Source organism: Rhizophagus irregularis, chromosome 19 (assembly GCF_026210795.1).
Source record: "Rhizophagus irregularis chromosome 19, complete sequence".
In the NCBI taxonomy this organism is placed as follows: Eukaryota; Fungi; Glomeromycota; class Glomeromycetes; order Glomerales; family Glomeraceae; genus Rhizophagus; species Rhizophagus irregularis.
In genome coordinates this window covers 2,988,650-3,006,099 of record NC_089447.1, presented here as the reverse complement: position 1 = coordinate 3,006,099, position 17,450 = coordinate 2,988,650, and the positions used below count along the sequence as shown (strand labels likewise).

Here is a 17,450-nt window from a genome sequence, read left to right as displayed (position 1 = left end):
ATTTATTTAGGTGTTATTTATTATATTTATTTTATGGGTTATACATTTTATTTTATTAATAAATAATAAATAAGCAGATATAAATTTCAAAGTAAAAATTAAATGAACTTATTATTATTTTTTATCAATAAAACATATTTTATTATTTTATTAACTTTTATACTTTAAATATGAATTTTGCAATTAAAATTTTTCTAAAAATTACACAAAAAAACAAATGAGGCTGATGTGCTACAAAAAATTACGTGAGGTAGAAAAGTGACAGTAATACTGGAATAAATATTTTTCAAGCTATAAACATATGATTGGAAAAGTTATAAAATTTGCAGATAAAATAACATAGATTTTAAAGTTACATAATTCTATTATTACAAAATCTTAATAAAATGGTAAGTTTGATTAATTTGATTAGTTTCATTCAATTTTTATTTTACTTGCATAAGGTGAATAAAAGGTTTATTAAAACTTTATTTTTTAATATAATTTACAGTATGCCAAAATTAATTTTAGAATATTAATATATCGCATCATAAAAATCATAATATATAGATGCTATTTATATCTATCAATGCAAATCATTGTCTTGACTTATATCAAGTATCATTTTTGATTACATAATATATTTTACAATATGAAAAGTCAAGTTAATACCACTAAAAAGGTCAAGTCACTTTTTACATATCAGGTGATAAATGTAAAGCATCTTCATAGTACTTTATTAATACATGTGAAACTAACCTATTGAAATTTACAATTCCCATCATATAAATATGATGTTGCCATTTTGCAAAGTTCATGCAAGAAAATGATTCAATAGAAATATATCCAGGCTAAGTTCAGTATTACTTTGAACATAAGTTAAAAATAGGAAAGGAAAATAAGATAAGGGGCGTGCCAGAAATTACGTGATTTAATGGGTGGGTGGAGGGTCAGGTCCTGCAATCAGATGTCACAATATACCTTTTATGGTAATAGTATATCTTTTATAGTAAATAATATATAATTTGTTTATTAAGAAGCTTTTTTTGCAATTATCTCACCATCTAAAAGTCTAATTTTAATGAATTTTTTTTGTTTTATAAAGTATAAAGAGAGCTATAAAATAAAAAAAAGTTTATGCAAATTGAATTATTGGATAGTAAAATAATTGTATTATAATATATATGTAATATATAGTAATTTATTTATTAAGAAGCTTTTTTGCAATTAACTTACTATATATCAGTTCAATTTTAATGAATTTTTTTTTGTTTTGTAAAGCATAAAAAGGTCTACAAAACAAAAAAAAAGTTTATACAAATTGGATTATTGGATAGTGAAATAATTGTATTATAATATATATATAATATGTGATAATTTATTTATTAACAAGCTTTTTTGCAATTATTTCACCATCTAGCAGTCCAATTTCAATAAATTTTTATTTTATTTTATAAAGCATAAATGGGGCTACAAAACAAAAAAAAGTTTATGCAAATTGGATTATTAAATAGCAAACTAATTGTATTATAATATATATATTAATATAATATATTATATGTTATACTGTATGGATTTTTTTAGCCAATCAGAATTCAATCACATAGTGGGTAGGAGGGGTCAGGTCTCTAATTGAGCATAATTACATAATTTCTGGTACGTCTCTAATACATAAATTGGCTTTTATAAAATAGTTCATATTGACTCCAAATCATTAAACGAAATTTTATTTTTCAAGTTAACAATATTGAAGGCTATAACGCAAAAAATCTGGACAAATAATTTTTTGAAATTGATAAAGACTACATAATTCTGGTACATAATATACTTGGTTGATTTATACCAAGTATATATAAAATCGGAAAAAGAAATCCAGTAGTTTATATAGCTGTTCTTCCTATAGGAAGAAAATTTAACATGTAATATTGTTAATATTATTATAATGTAAATTATACAAAATCGTTTATTATTTTTGTTAAAAATTTATTAAATCAGATTTGTACATATTGATGACCAATATAATATTTAGCAATAAACATTAATAAGCAACCAATCGCCATCTATTTTACTGTAAATTGCTAAATCAACTATTTTATTTAGCAATAAACATTAATAGGCAACTGGTCACTACTTATTTTACTTTAATTGCCAAATAATTTTGAATCAACTGTTTGAAAAATCTTAGTACAAATAAATACCAATCAGTTATTTTGATTTTGACAATAAGGATGCTGTTAGATATTACCTAATATTTTAGGGGGAGGGGGAGTAACTAAAGATCTTAAGTTACATATAATATTATATAAGGAATTATATATATAACATATCTTACCTAGGGGAGGGGGGGTAAGCTTTTATATTAAAGTGATATTAGGTAATATCTGACAGTGCCCTAAACATCAATAGAAAATTTTCTGATTCCATCTAATATGATATTATATTATATTATACCATCGGATTGACTATGGATTGACAAATATACTTCAATTGGCATGATTGCCAGTTGGACAGCATTTTACCTGTAACATCTTTCTTTTATTGTCATTAAGTAGAGATTATTCAACTCCTTTATAATTTATAAATATTAAAAATTTTAATAATGAAATGCCTAAATCTAATTTCTATAAGAATAAAATCAAATTTTAGATAAAAAACTAAAAAACTATTAATAAAATCTAATTAATTAGTAAATAAATTAAAACTGATATAAATAGATTAAAATAGCACTATCATAATAAATTTTTTTTTATGATAAATATTATTGTTATCATAATTATATAGTGATAAATAGTTATTTGTTACATTAATATAGTGATAAATAAAATATTTATTACATTAATATAGTGATAAATAACTATTTGTCACTATGTGACCTGAATTCCAGAGTTATAATTCTGATAATTTATATTTTTTCTTTTCTTAATAAATTGTAAAAATTGGCATAGAATAACGTTATATAATAATTTATTTATTATAAAATAATTTAAATATATGAATTTCTGTATATTTAATAACAGTATTTAATATACTATAATAAATGAAAGCAAATAAACAATATTATTCAAAAATAATTCAATAAGAAAATCCATGTTCCCACCTATAGGGCTACTCTTTGACAACTACCTACTAAATATAAATTAATTACATTTATAATGCATCACACTAGCCAAAGTAGGAGTTTGTTTGCACACACACTTCACCACTTCGACACTTTTCACATAGCTCTCTTTCATGAAGGGGGCCGTCTTTTGATCCTACAATTATCTGCCAACTCGAAATGTTGCCATCGCTCCGGCATTCATGGCATTTAATTTTCCAATAATCACGATCTGACAAGCGTGCCTGATTCTCTACAAACTTTCGGAGTGATATCCAAGTATAGGAGCTGTCCCAAGAATGATTTTCATCGCATTTCCAGCTGCCAAACACTCTATAAAACACATCCCCTCTAGTTTTTTTTGCTTTTGCCCATACTAGGTGACAAATGATCTCTCTCTATTAGGATATTTGAGGAAGAATGTCAATTCTTTTGCATTTCATAAGCAAAATTGTTCTGTAATCCTGACTTACCTCCAAGAACATAGTTGTTGACCTTTTATATAGGATGAAACTCGAAATAATACAATTTTTTCCGCATTCTTTGCACTGTTGTGAAAAAAAATTATATAGTTGCTGGTGGGATTTTTCTAAAATTGCTTTGAGTTCATTCTGGCTATATCCTATTGTCCATTTATTTAGACACTGCCATTTATTTTTGTATTGTGGATCGTTTAGACACTGCCAATTAGTCTGACATTCTTTTGCATGATTACAGTTCCATTCATTTTCTCTGTCCCACTTGTCTTGACAAGAACCTTCACATGGCGGACTATGTTGGCATCTCCAACCTCTGGATCGACATTTCCATTCGTCTTTACATTTTGGTTCGTTTTCATGTGAGCATTTCCATTTTTCTTTACATTCCCTTAGGTTCTCGCACTGGTGCTGGCATTTCCATTTGGTTTCAAACTTGTTCAATTTTTTCAGACGTTCCTTTTCGTTTTCATCCTGATGCGATTTTTTCAGACATTCCTCTTCGTTTTTACATTGATGTTGACATTTTGCTTGGCACTTCGATTTTTTAGAATTCGTCATTTCACATTTCTTTTTGTGTTGACACTGCCATCTGCTTTGGCACTTCCATTTATTATAACATTTGGCTTCGTGCTGGCATTTCCATTCGGTTTGAAATGACTTATTTTGACATTGTAATTTTGTTCGGCATTTCTGTCTGTGATAGCATTGCCATCTTCCTTGACAATGTGGTTCGTATTCTTCTGTCCATCTGTACTTACATTCCCATATGTCTTTACATCGTGATGGGTGCATACATCTCCAATTTTTTCTACAAAACCATTTATTTTGACACATCGGATTATGTCGGCATGACCATCTTCTTTGACACTGTTCTCTGAATTCGCATATCGGTTCGTGTTTGCATACCCATAAGGTTCGACATTGCTCTTCGGTTTGACACTCCGGTTCGTGTGGGCATCTGTTTCTACATTCTTGTTCATTATTACATTTTGGTTCGTGTTTGCATCGCCAATGCTGACAAAACCAATTGCCTTTTATAATATAATCGTCATTTTCAGTTATGAAACGGACGACTTCAGTAATCTAGAAAAATAAATGTTAATTATACAGTCGTACTTCTATACGGTAATTCCCAATCGGCCTATCCTATATAATCACACACTCTCTACAATTACACTTTTCCAAGTTTTGCTATTATAAACCGGAGAAATTTTTTAATACAGTCACAATCAGACAATCTCTTCCCGAGTGTGTGATTATATGGTAGGTATGATTATATTTAAATCTGGCGAAATAAACTGTTAATAAACTTAACTCACTTGATTTAATCTCTCTTCCATTTATAGCCACAACAATTAAGATATCGTTACAGCAAAGCATTAAAAATTCAATAAAGAGTATCCAGCAGAATTAATTTTGTGTGACAAAAGACACTTCCCGAAGGACCAAATAAGAAAACGCGTCAATTAATTTTTACTGAGAAGCGTAACAAGTCTTTGCAAGAGGAAGATAATTTTAATTATTACGCTTCTCACCTGAGTATTAAAAGTTCTACACCATAAAACGAGAAAGCCTGTCAGCTGGTATTATAAATGCTTGTTGGTCTAAGACAACTTTGGACAATTCTTGGTCATAAACTCGATAATGGCGTCGGGGAATGTCCATATATAGTGTATATATAGTGCACGCGCAACATTTTGCCATATACGCATGTTATTTGGGAGCTCCAAAAGATATTTAGCTAAATTAAATTTTTGTTTTATTTATAATTGATGAATTGATGATCACTCCGTGTCACGAGTATCTCGTTTTTAATGCCGTAATGCCAGCCGTGATAAAAAATTTTAAAATTTTATTTCAATTAATCGATAAAGTCAATTTTGAAACTTGTATGATCTTGAATCATTAACAAAAGTTGGTTAAAATTCTAACATTGTGAATGAAATTTGGATACATAAATAAGTGTATATAAATATAAGGAAATATAAAGAAATGTAAAAAGGAATGAAATGGCTAATCCAAAATCCATCATATTGTTACGTATAAGCTAGAACCGGTGATGAAATAGAAATTTTAAAATATAATAATTTAAATGGCATTGCTGATCATCCATTGATTTAGAACCCAAGAACTCGGTCTGTTTCTCATCTATTTTATAATTGATTAACTGTAGTTTTTTGTAGAAAGTAAGGTTGTTCGAGATATATCTGTGTTGTCTATATTTTACCAGATTCACCTTCAAAGGAAATTTATTCTACAATGGCTGGCATTAAAAAATTTTGCCAAATTTTCGTCATGTAGTATATAATATAGTGTAACTTTAAGCATTCATTTTATTAAAATTATTGTCATTTACATAAAGATTTAAAAAGTTACTAAAAGAAAAATTCTTCAAACGTCAGAACTATCCGTAGCTGGAGCTGATCGTTTTACTGCTTGAGTGCCTATAATAAAAGATCATAAAATTTGTTATAAATAAAAAAATTATATGGAATTATAGAATTCATTAAAATCTTTTACCTTCACGAAAACCATTCTTAAAACGACGAGGAAGATGCTTTAAATACCGCATTCTGCCAGTACCTGTAGTTTTTCTACGTTTACCTTTTTCGCTCCAGTTGTCTATTTTTTTTAAAAAAAATTGTCAAATTAATACTTGAGTGAAAATTATTTGATTCAATCAATTCACAATTAAAAATCAAGTTTCAATATACTACTAACAGCTCCTCGTTTTTGCAGAGGGGTATCCGCACTGAGCACAAGTTTTCTTTTGATTATGAAATGCACGCCTTCCACATCGACGGCATAAAGTGTGGGTCTTTGTGTGGCGTTTACCGAAGCTTGAGGTACCCTTTGTCTATAATATTGATTTAATAATAAATATTCAAAATCACAGATTTATTTTTGTTTATCATCGCTCTCATTCTCCGGATAAATTATTTAAGCTCATTAAAAAAATAATCAAACTATCAATTATAATAATTTAATTACTAATTCGATGATTAATGGATGTAAAAAGACAAAGAAAAACTTTACCATTTTGAATCAAAGAGATATTGGAAGGAGGATTCTAATAAATTATTAAAATTTCCGTTTTTATCTTTTTTAAGATCATCAAGTTTCATTGGTCAATAATGTATTAATCTCACGTGCCTTGTTACGTTTAAGAATTAAGACGTAGTTGCACATCTTGCATATCTGATATCTTAACAATGTTTGAACAGTTCAAAAAAATATCTTCAGCTAGTTTTAAGGACTTTATAGATACGACTGGGTGAGCAATTATTTACCTACTTAAGAAATTCAACTTTCTTTTAGAGGAAAATTTATTGATCGCCCACACTTATTAATTAACTCTAGATATTAAATTTATTTTAAGACTTCAGGTTGTTCGCAATGAATGGGAAAACATTCGTACAAAATCGGCCGAAATTCTTACACCTGCATTAAACCCGCGTTTAGGTTCGTTGTCACCAAGGTTACCCGTGATTGGGTATTTAAGGTTATATTTTATTTTATTTCTTTTCATTTTTGAATTTTTCCTCCGACTTTTATTTATTATTGTTGTCTTACATTATAGCAAGTCACGTACAATACCGAGTCTAGACATACCAGCCACTACTGAATTTTCATTAAGGTGGTTTTAAAATTGACATGATTTTTGTTATGAACCATCGTACTTAATTTTATTTGCTTTTCAAATGCTTTTAGATATGAGAATGATTGGAATTCGATAAAAGCTGAGGATGAAAATAATTTTCGTAACGCTATTGTAAGTCGGCATTTAACATTACTTTTATTAATTCTTGATACTTAAATCTTTTCGAATTTATTAGTTAGTTGATGGGCTTATTCAGCAAATATTGAAAAAATGTGAAAATCATTATCAAACATGCGAGTTAGTTAAATCGGAGGCTAGTCAATTGCCTAAAGTAAAAGTAATGATCGATGAAATAACCCATTCTGCAAGTAAGATCACAATTAATTGACATTCCTTTATAATTCAAGAAAGTCTTAGTAATTTTTTTTTCTTTTTTTAAAAAAAGTTTCACTAAAAGGAAAATTGTCAGAGTTGGAGAATATGATTGATGATTATGCAAAAAATAATCAAGAACAAATTTTCGAAGATTGGAAACGAACCGAACTTCGTTCACTTGATAAACATATCGAAGAAAAAGAGTAAGTAAATATGTTTTATAATAGGATATTTATTCTATAACTGCTTATTTTATTAAGTTTTATTATTTAGGGCTGAATTATCGGAAAAAAGGAGTATGTATCAACAACATTATGAGGAGTTTATGAGGAATCATAAAATCCAAAAAGTGCAGTCATATCAAGCTGATTTTGAAACACAAATGGAAAACTACAAAAAGCGAATGATAAATCCTGCATTACATAATGGTATGTTGATTTATAATAATTTTCGAAATTTATTATTACGTATTTACATACATATTTTTTTTGTTATTTCATAGAATATTCACCAAAACTATCAGATGAAGATTTGATAACTAGTTTAGAACAAGTTGAATTAGAAACAGCAGATGATCGGGAGGCATTGGAGAATTTTCTAAGATCTAACAGTGATACTGAAGATATAATTGAACAATAATAATGTCATTAAAGAATATAAAATTATGAACACTTCCATTAGTTTATTTGATTATAAATCAGAATGAAGATTTATTCCGGCTTCAGGATCCAACTTTAAACCACGGATTCTGATTTTGCCCGGCACTTAAATCTCAAGCTCCAACTGATCTCGAGATAGTCTATTTCATTATTACTCCTTTTTGTCAAATACCTCGGAGGATGATAAATTACTGTGCCAAGAGAATAATAAATTGTTTATTAATAACGTGAAATGTAGGATTATTCAAGGTATGATTACCAAACGTAAAGCGCATCTTCTGTAAAATTCTAACAAACATTATGTATGCTCATCAGTATGGAAAGTGAGAGATTTTAGTCAAATTAAAAATTTTCACATTTATTAATATGATAGATATATGACAAATCTTTAAAATGAACTTTTATTTTCTAGGTTACTACCTACATTTTTTACAATAATACATTGCACGAAAATTTTATTATTCCAATTTTTGCTAGTTCAGTCTGTGGCATCAATATATCAATTTTTAGATCCAAACATTCAAACTGGTTTATTTCATCAAATAAGAATGATATGAAGTCTTGAATGGTTAATTTAACTTGTCTGTTTATCAAAAAATTCTTCAACTTGCATATATTGAAGAACTTGATAAATTTGCCAGTTTTGTTCGAGACTCTAGCCAACTTCACGGATTAGATTTTGATTAGGATCTTGACCTTGCTTTATTGAAATCTCTTTTCATAGGCAAAATCTTCATATGTTTAATGAAATTTAAAATAAATTTTTTAAACGAAAACCAAACTTCTATCAAAATTCTTATATAGATGCTACGATTCATTATATATCTTGAATTTCTAATTCTACAACTGTAAATGTCGTAAAAAGAATAAAAACCCTTTAATCCGAGCCAGAAAGAGCATCTTCCACAGAATTAGGAATGCTAATTATAATAAATAATACTATGCTATTATCCGCTTAGTTGATCATTGATTTAAACAGGCTGTAACACCCCTTTTTGTAGGGAAATTCTTCTTTTAATGTACAGTACGCCTGATATTTTGTTACAACTTACGCCATGCGTTCAAAATGAATGTATAATATTCATTTTCAACATTTTAAAAAAGAACGAGAACCCACTCACCGGTTTTTTCCTTTTTATGCATGCCGAAAGAGAGGGATTTGAGCGAATCTCTATTAAGTTACAATTATGAGACAACCGCACTGCACCTAACATCTCATGTACTAGAAAAATATATATATATATATTCTTCTGATCCACCCCAATTACTTTCAATATTCCAATAGTATTTCAGATATAATAATATAATAGAAGGCGTTAAAAAAATTTGGTACACCTTTTTGAAGTTGATGCATATGTAATAACGATTTTCTTTCTTGATAAAAGATCTTTTTGATTCCTTATGATAAATCCAACTAAAGATATGAATATAAGTTCAAATTAAGCTCAAATTCAAAATACTATTAAATCGTCAATACTAACACGCCTAATTCATTTCATTTCATCGGAATTTTTCAACATTTCTGTTACAAGATTTATTGCTTAGCATTTAAAATATGTTTAGCTGAACAGGTTTTTTTTATTATAAAAAATGATGTCTTACATTTTTTTCCTGAAAATGACGGATTTTTATGTCACTCAATCCACGCTAGGCAATATTCAGAGTTTTAATGATGAGTTTTTGATTGGTTTTAAAAGGTGATCAATTTATTTTAAATAAGGGGATGTGAAATTTTGTACGAAGAGTTCGTCTAAGTTAATAATTAGCGAACATCATTATTTAATTTATAATTATTTCATTAACAGAAAGAAAAATCGATGTTATTTATTAGTTAAACTTTGTTTTATAAAAAATAGACGATAGATTTTTTTTTGATTACAGACAAGTTAAAGATAAAACAATGTCTTCTAGTACGACATCAAATGCTAACACACTACCGACTAATTCAACCACAAAATCTTCAGTCGTTAACTCAAAAAGTCAAACTACAGATTCCTGGAAAAATAATTCACTTCGAAGTTCTAAAGAAAGTACTACCGACAAAGATAACACTAAAAGTTCAGAGCAGTACCCTCTAACTAACGAATGGACATTTTACCACGATAAGTGCGTTTTTATTAAAGATTTTTTTCTTAATCAATAATGAACAATATTAATCTTTATGTGCTCTTTTTTTTTAAAAAAAAAAGATATGTCGCGAATGCCACGCCTGGTAAAAGACCTGTAATTGATTGTTACTGAGCATAATAAAATGGGCAATCCCATATTTCATCAAGTTTTGAATTTTTCTTTTATATGTTTTTTTTTTAGAGGAATACGAAGAAAATCTGAAGAGTGTTGCAACTGTAAATACTGTTCAGGTAAAAAAAAAATATTGTAAGAAAGAATTTTTATTAAATATTTTCTTTATGCTATAATTAATTATTATTATTTGCTTTCACAAGAGTTTTTGGTCAGTTTATAACAATATTATAGGGCCAGATCAATTACAATTTAGAAGTAGTCTTCATTTTATGAAAAGTGGAATTCGTCCTGTATGGTAGGTTTCTTTTTTTTTAACCTCATTTTTTTTTTTACTCTTTTTTTTCGAAATACATGATCAAGTTAATTAAACTTAATATTTTAGGGAAGACCCACATAATGAAAACGGAGGCGCATGGTCATTTCGCGTTAATAAATCTGAATCAAAAATAGTCTGGAGAGAATTACTCATGCTTTTAATTGGGGAACAGTTCGAGGATGTTGTTTCTAAAGGTTAATTAATCAACGAGTTTTAATACTTTTTAGAAATCGATCAAAAAACTGACATTATATATGTATAATATTAGATGATGATATCTTTGGTTTATCGGTATCTACTAGATTTAATGCTGATATTTTTACTATTTGGAATAAAAATGCCGGTGCACATGAAAATTCTAAAATAATGGATAAATTGCAAGAATTATTATTACAAGAAAATATTAAACTTCAAAGTCCATATTACAAAGGTATGATTTTGTATGCAGATTATGCACCTTCCTTTTCAAACATTGATACCTAATTATAATTTGATTTCTTTACAGTCCATAAAGAACACGCTGCATTTAAGAAACAAGATACAAATGGAAAAGATTGAACATTCTTTATACTGAGATACATCTATATATATATCCTTATGATTATTATTTCAATTTATCTTATTATGTAATGTAAATATTTAAAACCACAAGCGATATAATGACTATCTCAATAATTAAATTCTCGGAATTCAAATAAATGAATTCTATTTGAATTGCATTAGGCTATTTTTAGCATGAATAAAAGTTGATCTAATAAAAAATTTTTGATTTTACCAAGGATAAAAATTTTTTCAGAATTTATAAACAAAAAATGCAAACAAACAAAAAAAATCTTTACTAATTATGGTCAGGTCAACAAATAATTTGACCAATTAAAAAAGATTTTTTAAATTTATTTTTTTTTTTTAATATAATTAAATAATTTGATATGCTTTTTCCTTGTGAATATGATCAGTAATATTCAAAAGTTATTTTGTACAATCTTTCAAGTAAGCGATAACATCGTTACGTTCTTTTTCCTTTTTAAACCCGGCAAATGCCATCTTTGTACCAGGAATATATCTGAAAAAAAAACAAGATATAATAAAATTAGAGATAAAATATCCAAAATTCTCTAATTTTCAAAAAATTATATAATCATACTTTTTCGGGTTTTCGAGGTAATCAAATAAAGTATCTTCTTTCCAAATTACTCCCTTGTTTTGATTAGCAGCAGTATATGAAAATCCTGCCACTGTACCGGATTTACGACCAAATAAACCATGAAGATTTGGTCCTACTTTATTGGAACCTCCTGCTTCGACTGTATGGCATTGAGCGCAACGAGTCTTGAACCTGTTTTTTTTCAAATTTTAATAATTTATTATTATAAATATTTAATTTTTTTGAATTTGATTTTAAAATATTAAAAAGTAATGTAAATATGATTCAATTTAAAAAATTCGATTTCTTTTAAAATTGATTAATGAAAAATTTTCAGGCCTACAATTTAGCACCGTTCTTAGCATCAGCACTTGCTATTTATTTTAAGGTTATCAAAAAAAAAAAAAAAATATTGATCAATATTTTTTTTTTAAAAAAAATATAAAATTAACGAAAAAAAAAAATAACTAAATATTTACCAGCGTCAAAAGGCATGTTTACAAATTATTCAAAATATTCTTTTTTTTAAAAAAAAAGAAAAAAAAATCAATATAAATATATACTTTTTTTTTTTAGATGGATGGACACACTATTTATTTATTTTCCGATAATTTCCGATAAGTTTACGAATAATTTACGTAAATGAAACAGCTCAGACCTTTTCATGCGAATCATGTGAATACCTACACGGTTACTGCGCCTTGATTAATAAAATAATTTCTCCGATTCTATTACAAGAATTCGTTTTTTTTACTTTGGAAATCATGCCAAAAAAATTCAGAGGAGAAAATACTAAAGGTATAATAATTAATAATTAGTTTTATATTATAACCGAGAGTATTTTAATTTTTCTTTTATAATTATTTTAATTTATAATTTTTTTTTGCTTATCAGTTACGGCTGCAAAGGAAAAGAAAGCCGTACACCAAAAGGAGGTTAATTCCAAGAAACAAGCTGAGAAAGAACGAAAAGAGTCCGAAGAGTGGTCAGTAGGAGCAAAAGATACTTCAAAAAAAGAAGCTCAAAGACTGAGAAAAGTACGATCAATATTTTTCAGTCGTTACTTTTGGGAGATATTTTAATATATTTTAAAAAAATTACGTTAGAATTTGATCTCAATTTGTTTTAAATTAATAATAGGAAGCTCAATTAGCAAAGAAAAATGAAGCAGCAAAATTATTAGAACAAGAAGAAAAAGAACTTTCGAAATATAAGCCTGTAATAAAATTAACAAAGAAATCGGGTGAAGAGGTAGTCTATACCTATTTTTTTTTACCTTTTTTTGTTAATTAAAAAGATTATATTAATATATATTTTATAATATATTAGACAAAGGCTATCAAGAAGACTCAGAAAGTTGAACAAGAAGCCACGGAGAGAAGAGAAATTCCTGAATTTTCTGCATCTAATATAGATGATGCTTTAGATTTATTAGAAAATAATGGTGGTGGTGCTCCTACAAGTGCTTCTAATATTGAAAGACATCCAGAAAGAAGGTTTAAGGTATCAGTTGATTAAAACATTTTTCCTCATCCTTATACATTTATACATATTAATGATAATTTATTATAACATAGGCTGCTTTCCGTGCATATGAAGAACATGAGATGCCAAAACTTCGAAAAGAAAATCCTGGATTACGTTATGCTCAATTACATAATCTTTTGTACGAAAATTTCAAAGTAAGTCTTTGCTTTTTTATGAGTGAAATATCTTCATGTTTGAAAAATTTATGATCAATTAATTTCCATTCGTTTTTTTTTATAATACGAAATTCAAAAGAAATCACCCGAGAATCCTTTCAATCAAACCAATGTTTTAAGATACAATGCTTCAAAGAATGAAGAAATAGATCTGATTGAAACAACAAGAAAGAATATAGAAGACCGGCTAAGAGTTTAAATTGCCGAATATCTACGCAATTTTTGGTTTTTGATTTTCCGATTTTCCGATTTTCCGCTTCCAATTTAAGGAAATTACTTGTATTTTTAATGAAATTACCGTAATTTAGAAATTAGATTACCCATCTTATTTCTCTATAGTTACTATGTTGGGGGAATCCCCAATATAAAATATCACGTGATTAAACATTATATTAAGTTCACCTGCATAAAATGTAGGGGGGGTTTTACATTATTAAGAAAATTGCGAAATTTGAACAATTTACCAATTTATTTATTTTATTTTATTTATTATTAAGGGGGATGAAAAATAAAATGACAGTTTAAAAAACACTTTAAACAATATATATAAATATTTCATGATCCCATGACAAAAATGATAATAAAAGTAATAATTAATTATTTATTCCTGATTTATAAGAAACTACTAAATAAGGAGATTTGAAAAAGTGGAGAATTTATTAAACTAGAAAATAATTCTCCTTAAACTCACTTACTCACATATGAAAATGCAATGTTAAAAACAGGTAAAGAAGAAATAAAATTAATTATAAACGAAATTTAAATAACATTGACAGGTTTGACACGTAACACAAGTCAACTTTAATTTTTTATTACTTTAAACAAAAAAAAAAAAATTTATATTATATTTTGTTATTCAAATAAAGTGAATAAAGTGTATAAGAGTGTATAAGTAAATAAAGTATATATATAAAGTACAACCCATTACCCCATGTAAATACAAATTTGAAATATAAATAATTTAATGTGATAATTTGGATTTTTAATTAAATTAAAAAAAAAATTTTAAAATCAATATCATCACGTATGAATAATTAAGTGTAAATTACGTGATACATCATACATTATCAAACGTTAATGCACATTGCGCATTTTTAATTTTTGAGTATCATTATTTTATTATTATTATTGATAAGGAGGAGGATTTCGAGGAAAAGATTAATAGATAATAATATTATTATTATATTTATTATTTTTTTTTTTTAAAAAAAAAAGATAGATTGAATACAATGTACAAATAACAGTAAGTACGTCTAATGCAAATAAACTCTAAAAAAAAAAAATCATTTTTAAACGAAACAATGATGAATATACAACTATATAACATATGTATATGTATACTACTTAATATTGAATATATACTATGTACTGTACATACAATAATCTTTTTTACGACCAAAAGATACAAAATTTTTTATTTTGATGAAATGATCAACAAATTGCGCAAAATTGATCAAGACTTTTTAGCAAAACAAAAGAAATTGAAAATCATATTGTTTCAAAAATACGGAACAATCAATATTAATTATTATTGTTCCCTCGAAAAAAGAGAGAGAAGAGATAAGATTATATTTATATATATTATTATATATATTATTATATATATTATTATATATTATTTATTTTATTTTATTTTTATTACCCGTATTCATTTTATTATTAATTTATTTACAGTATTTATAATGAAAATTGATCTGTCAAATTTGGTACTAAACTAAATTTGGTAAATTGTGTAAAATTATGAAGGGGAATTTTTTTTGGGAATTTTTTGAATGACATTAATTATTATTGAAACCATTTTCTTTGTGTAAAAATGTAAAAATGTATTAATTTGAAATGATTAAAAAATCTTTTTTTGAATGATTGAATGAATTTAAATGAGGAAAAAAAAAAGGAAAAAAAAAACTGAAAAAAACTTTTTAACAATCTCCGAAATCCCGATTTCCCCGTTTCCCAGATTTTTTTAGGATAATCATGGGAAAAAAAAAAGTCTAGGGGCCAGGGAAAATTCAGAAAATTCTAAATATTTATAACTTACAAAAAAAGTTAAATTAAAAAATGAGAGCATATGTTAGTCTCGCTACATCTCCTTGATTGTTCTCATAATAAATAATTACCACAAAAGGATTAATATATATTAAACCGTGCGTGAGAATCATAAAACCTGTCAAATAAAATGAACATGTGTCAAGTTAATAATAATATGTTTTAAAAATCTCCTTGTGATGATTTTTACGTAAAATTTACTTACGCGAAAGATTGTAAGCAAACAAATATAACCGGTAAAAATTCCCTTTAAATTAAAATATAAAATCAAAAAAAAAATAAATAAATAATAAAAATAAATTTTTAATCAAAATAATCAAAATAATCAAAATTTTCCCATTCACTACATCAACTAATTTAACTAATCTTTTTTGAGTTTCGGGTCCCCTTTTTTTTCAATTTTACCATAATAAACCATATCAAATAGAGATTTTTTAATTTGATCAGGGTTCCCCTAATCATGATAATAAGAAAATTATTATATTGCATATTTGTTTGTTTATCTGTCATAATAATTGTGTACTGTACACGTTAAAATTTTAAATTCAAATGATTTCGTGACTAACTGATTATCACACGTCATATAGTAAATCTTAAGATATCGAACTTAAGCCACTAAAAGTTTTTCCGCGTTTTTTTTTTAATTAAAACATGGGTTAGTATGGTTAATTTAAGTTACATTCAGTAAAAAAAAAAGTTTAAAGTTTAATAAAGTTTAATAAAGTTTAAAAAACTAAAAAATTTTAAAAATTTTAAAAAATTTTAAAAAAATTAATAAAATTAAAAAATTAGAGAATTATTATAATAATTAATTATAATTATAATTATAATTATAATTATAATTTATTACCTATGCATACGTATATAAATAAATAATAAACATACCGTATATAATATATATATATAACATATATATCATATAGATATAAATATAACATATATATATATATACATATAGATATAATTATATAACATATATATATATATATACATATATTATATATACAAATATATATGTATACAACTAACTACAACTAACTACAACTATACATACATACTATACATACTATACATAATTCATAAATCATAACCCTTATAACCCATAACCCTTATAACCCAAAATACCACTAATCTTACTAATCTATAACGCGTAAATTCGAATTACTTATATTGCCTATACTACCTATATTGCCTATACTGTTTATAACTGTAACGCACGCGCGTTTTTAAAGTTTTAAACATTGATATACTTTGATATACTTTGATATACTAACTGTAAGATATTATTTGTAACTTTGATATACTTTGATATACTTGTTGTTATTGAAGATTCTTTTTTATCTTGGGCTGAAATTTGATGCAAGGGACGAAAAAAAAAAAAAAACTTTGTGTATTTTTGTTGTACTTGTAATCTTGTAATCTTTGTAATCTCGTAAAAAAAGAGAAATGCAGGGATGAAAAAGAAAAAAAGAAAAAAAATTAGTAATTTAAATAAAAGATAAACAAAACGCGTCTAATATTCGAACATGTAAATATGTAACCCAACATTAATTGCAGAACTTTTTATTATTCTTTAAATGAATTTTTTTTATTTCTTTTGTTATCTTTATTTGGTTTATCTCTAATTTATTATCCCCAAAATAATTTACTAAAAAAAAAATTCCCAAGGTACAAAAAAAAAGATTAAATAGATAACGTGAATATTTCCTAAATTAAAAGAAATTTAACACAAGTTTTAAAATAAGTTTTTTTTAAGAACAATAATAATTTTATGAGTTCATTACAACATTAATGATTAATATTGTTC

General features: G+C 26.2%; 6 protein-coding genes across 7 annotated transcripts; 3 read left to right on the top strand and 3 right to left on the bottom strand.

Annotated features, from left to right (window-relative positions):
- Positions 1 to 2,908: 2,908 nt before the first annotated feature.
- On the bottom strand, positions 2,909 to 5,187 carry OCT59_011207 (uncharacterized protein). Of its 2 annotated transcripts, XM_066136354.1 has the most exons (4): positions 5,091 to 5,187; positions 4,875 to 4,988; positions 3,550 to 4,638; positions 2,909 to 3,474 (listed from the first exon to the last, which is right to left on the bottom strand). In XM_066136354.1, exons 2-4 carry the CDS (start codon positions 4,893 to 4,895, stop codon positions 3,142 to 3,144), a joined length of 1,443 nt encoding a protein of 480 aa, XP_066000981.1. In that variant the 5' UTR covers positions 4,896 to 4,988; positions 5,091 to 5,187; the 3' UTR covers positions 2,909 to 3,141. The 2 variants fall into 2 exon arrangements, with proteins under 2 accessions (XP_066000981.1, XP_066000982.1); XM_066136355.1 differs by having other exon boundaries at positions 2,909 to 3,472; positions 4,875 to 5,187.
- A 176-nt stretch (positions 5,188 to 5,363) lies between these two features.
- Positions 5,364 to 6,627, bottom strand: OCT59_011206 (60S ribosomal protein eL37). Its single transcript, XM_025314478.2, has 4 exons — positions 6,592 to 6,627; positions 6,277 to 6,412; positions 6,076 to 6,177; positions 5,364 to 5,999 (listed from the first exon to the last, which is right to left on the bottom strand). The coding sequence occupies exons 1-4, from the start codon at positions 6,592 to 6,594 to the stop codon at positions 5,947 to 5,949; spliced, it is 294 nt and encodes a 97-aa protein (XP_025185097.1). The 5' UTR covers positions 6,595 to 6,627; the 3' UTR covers positions 5,364 to 5,946.
- Positions 6,628 to 6,767: 140 nt separating this feature from the next.
- Positions 6,768 to 8,170, top strand: OCT59_011205 (uncharacterized protein; the record flags this gene model as incomplete). The annotated part of the gene is made up of 8 exons (XM_066136353.1): positions 6,768 to 6,829; positions 6,935 to 7,057; positions 7,136 to 7,192; positions 7,267 to 7,327; positions 7,392 to 7,524; positions 7,602 to 7,734; positions 7,805 to 7,959; positions 8,034 to 8,170. The coding sequence occupies 8 exons, from the start codon at positions 6,768 to 6,770 to the stop codon at positions 8,168 to 8,170; spliced, it is 861 nt and encodes a 286-aa protein (XP_066000980.1).
- A 1,762-nt stretch (positions 8,171 to 9,932) lies between these two features.
- On the top strand, positions 9,933 to 11,534 carry OCT59_011204 (uncharacterized protein). Its single transcript, XM_025314476.2, has 7 exons — positions 9,933 to 10,296; positions 10,380 to 10,402; positions 10,501 to 10,550; positions 10,635 to 10,729; positions 10,817 to 10,944; positions 11,019 to 11,180; positions 11,256 to 11,534. Exons 1-7 carry the CDS (start codon positions 10,091 to 10,093, stop codon positions 11,306 to 11,308), a joined length of 717 nt encoding a protein of 238 aa, XP_025185094.1. The 5' UTR covers positions 9,933 to 10,090; the 3' UTR covers positions 11,309 to 11,534.
- On the bottom strand, positions 11,334 to 12,421 carry OCT59_011203 (iso-1-cytochrome c). Its single transcript, XM_066136351.1, has 4 exons — positions 12,374 to 12,421; positions 12,238 to 12,268; positions 11,895 to 12,086; positions 11,334 to 11,813 (listed from the first exon to the last, which is right to left on the bottom strand). Exons 1-4 carry the CDS (start codon positions 12,387 to 12,389, stop codon positions 11,720 to 11,722), a joined length of 333 nt encoding a protein of 110 aa, XP_066000979.1. The 5' UTR covers positions 12,390 to 12,421; the 3' UTR covers positions 11,334 to 11,719.
- A 216-nt stretch (positions 12,422 to 12,637) lies between these two features.
- On the top strand, positions 12,638 to 14,145 carry OCT59_011202 (uncharacterized protein). Its single transcript, XM_025314475.2, has 6 exons — positions 12,638 to 12,692; positions 12,789 to 12,931; positions 13,035 to 13,145; positions 13,224 to 13,397; positions 13,472 to 13,576; positions 13,677 to 14,145. The coding sequence occupies exons 1-6, from the start codon at positions 12,659 to 12,661 to the stop codon at positions 13,794 to 13,796; spliced, it is 687 nt and encodes a 228-aa protein (XP_025185092.1). The 5' UTR covers positions 12,638 to 12,658; the 3' UTR covers positions 13,797 to 14,145.
- Positions 14,146 to 17,450: the final 3,305 nt, after the last annotated feature.

Bases quoted from the DNA above. Each gene is read 5' to 3' on its own strand.
- OCT59_011207 (XM_066136354.1), bottom strand. From the start codon at position 4,895: ATGGAAGAGAGATTAAATCAA. The intron at 4,639-4,874 runs GTGAGTTAAGTT...TTATTTTTCTAG, and splicing joins TGGAAGAGAGATTAAATCAA to ATTACTGAAGTCGTCCGTTT. The intron at 3,475-3,549 runs GTAAGTCAGGAT...ATATCCTAATAG, and splicing joins CAACAACTATGTTCTTGGAG to AGAGAGATCATTTGTCACCT.
- OCT59_011206 (XM_025314478.2), bottom strand. The intron at 6,178-6,276 runs GTTAGTAGTATA...TAAAAAAAATAG, and splicing joins CTCTGCAAAAACGAGGAGCT to ACAACTGGAGCGAAAAAGGT. The intron at 6,000-6,075 runs GTAAAAGATTTT...CTTTTATTATAG, and splicing joins TAAGAATGGTTTTCGTGAAG to GCACTCAAGCAGTAAAACGA.
- OCT59_011204 (XM_025314476.2), top strand. From the start codon at position 10,091: ATGTCTTCTAGTACGACATCAAATGCTAACACACTACCGACTAATTCA. The intron at 10,297-10,379 runs GTGCGTTTTTAT...TAAAAAAAAAAG, and splicing joins TGGACATTTTACCACGATAA to ATATGTCGCGAATGCCACGC. The intron at 11,181-11,255 runs GTATGATTTTGT...ATTTCTTTACAG, and splicing joins TCAAAGTCCATATTACAAAG to TCCATAAAGAACACGCTGCA.
- OCT59_011203 (XM_066136351.1), bottom strand. The intron at 12,087-12,237 runs GTAGGCCTGAAA...GAAAAAAAACAG, and splicing joins GCTAAGAACGGTGCTAAATT to GTTCAAGACTCGTTGCGCTC. The intron at 11,814-11,894 runs GTATGATTATAT...TTTTTTTTTCAG, and splicing joins TACCTCGAAAACCCGAAAAA to ATATATTCCTGGTACAAAGA.
- OCT59_011202 (XM_025314475.2), top strand. From the start codon at position 12,659: ATGCCAAAAAAATTCAGAGGAGAAAATACTAAAG. The intron at 13,146-13,223 runs GTAGTCTATACC...ATAATATATTAG, and splicing joins CAAAGAAATCGGGTGAAGAG to ACAAAGGCTATCAAGAAGAC. The intron at 13,398-13,471 runs GTATCAGTTGAT...ATTATAACATAG, and splicing joins ATCCAGAAAGAAGGTTTAAG to GCTGCTTTCCGTGCATATGA.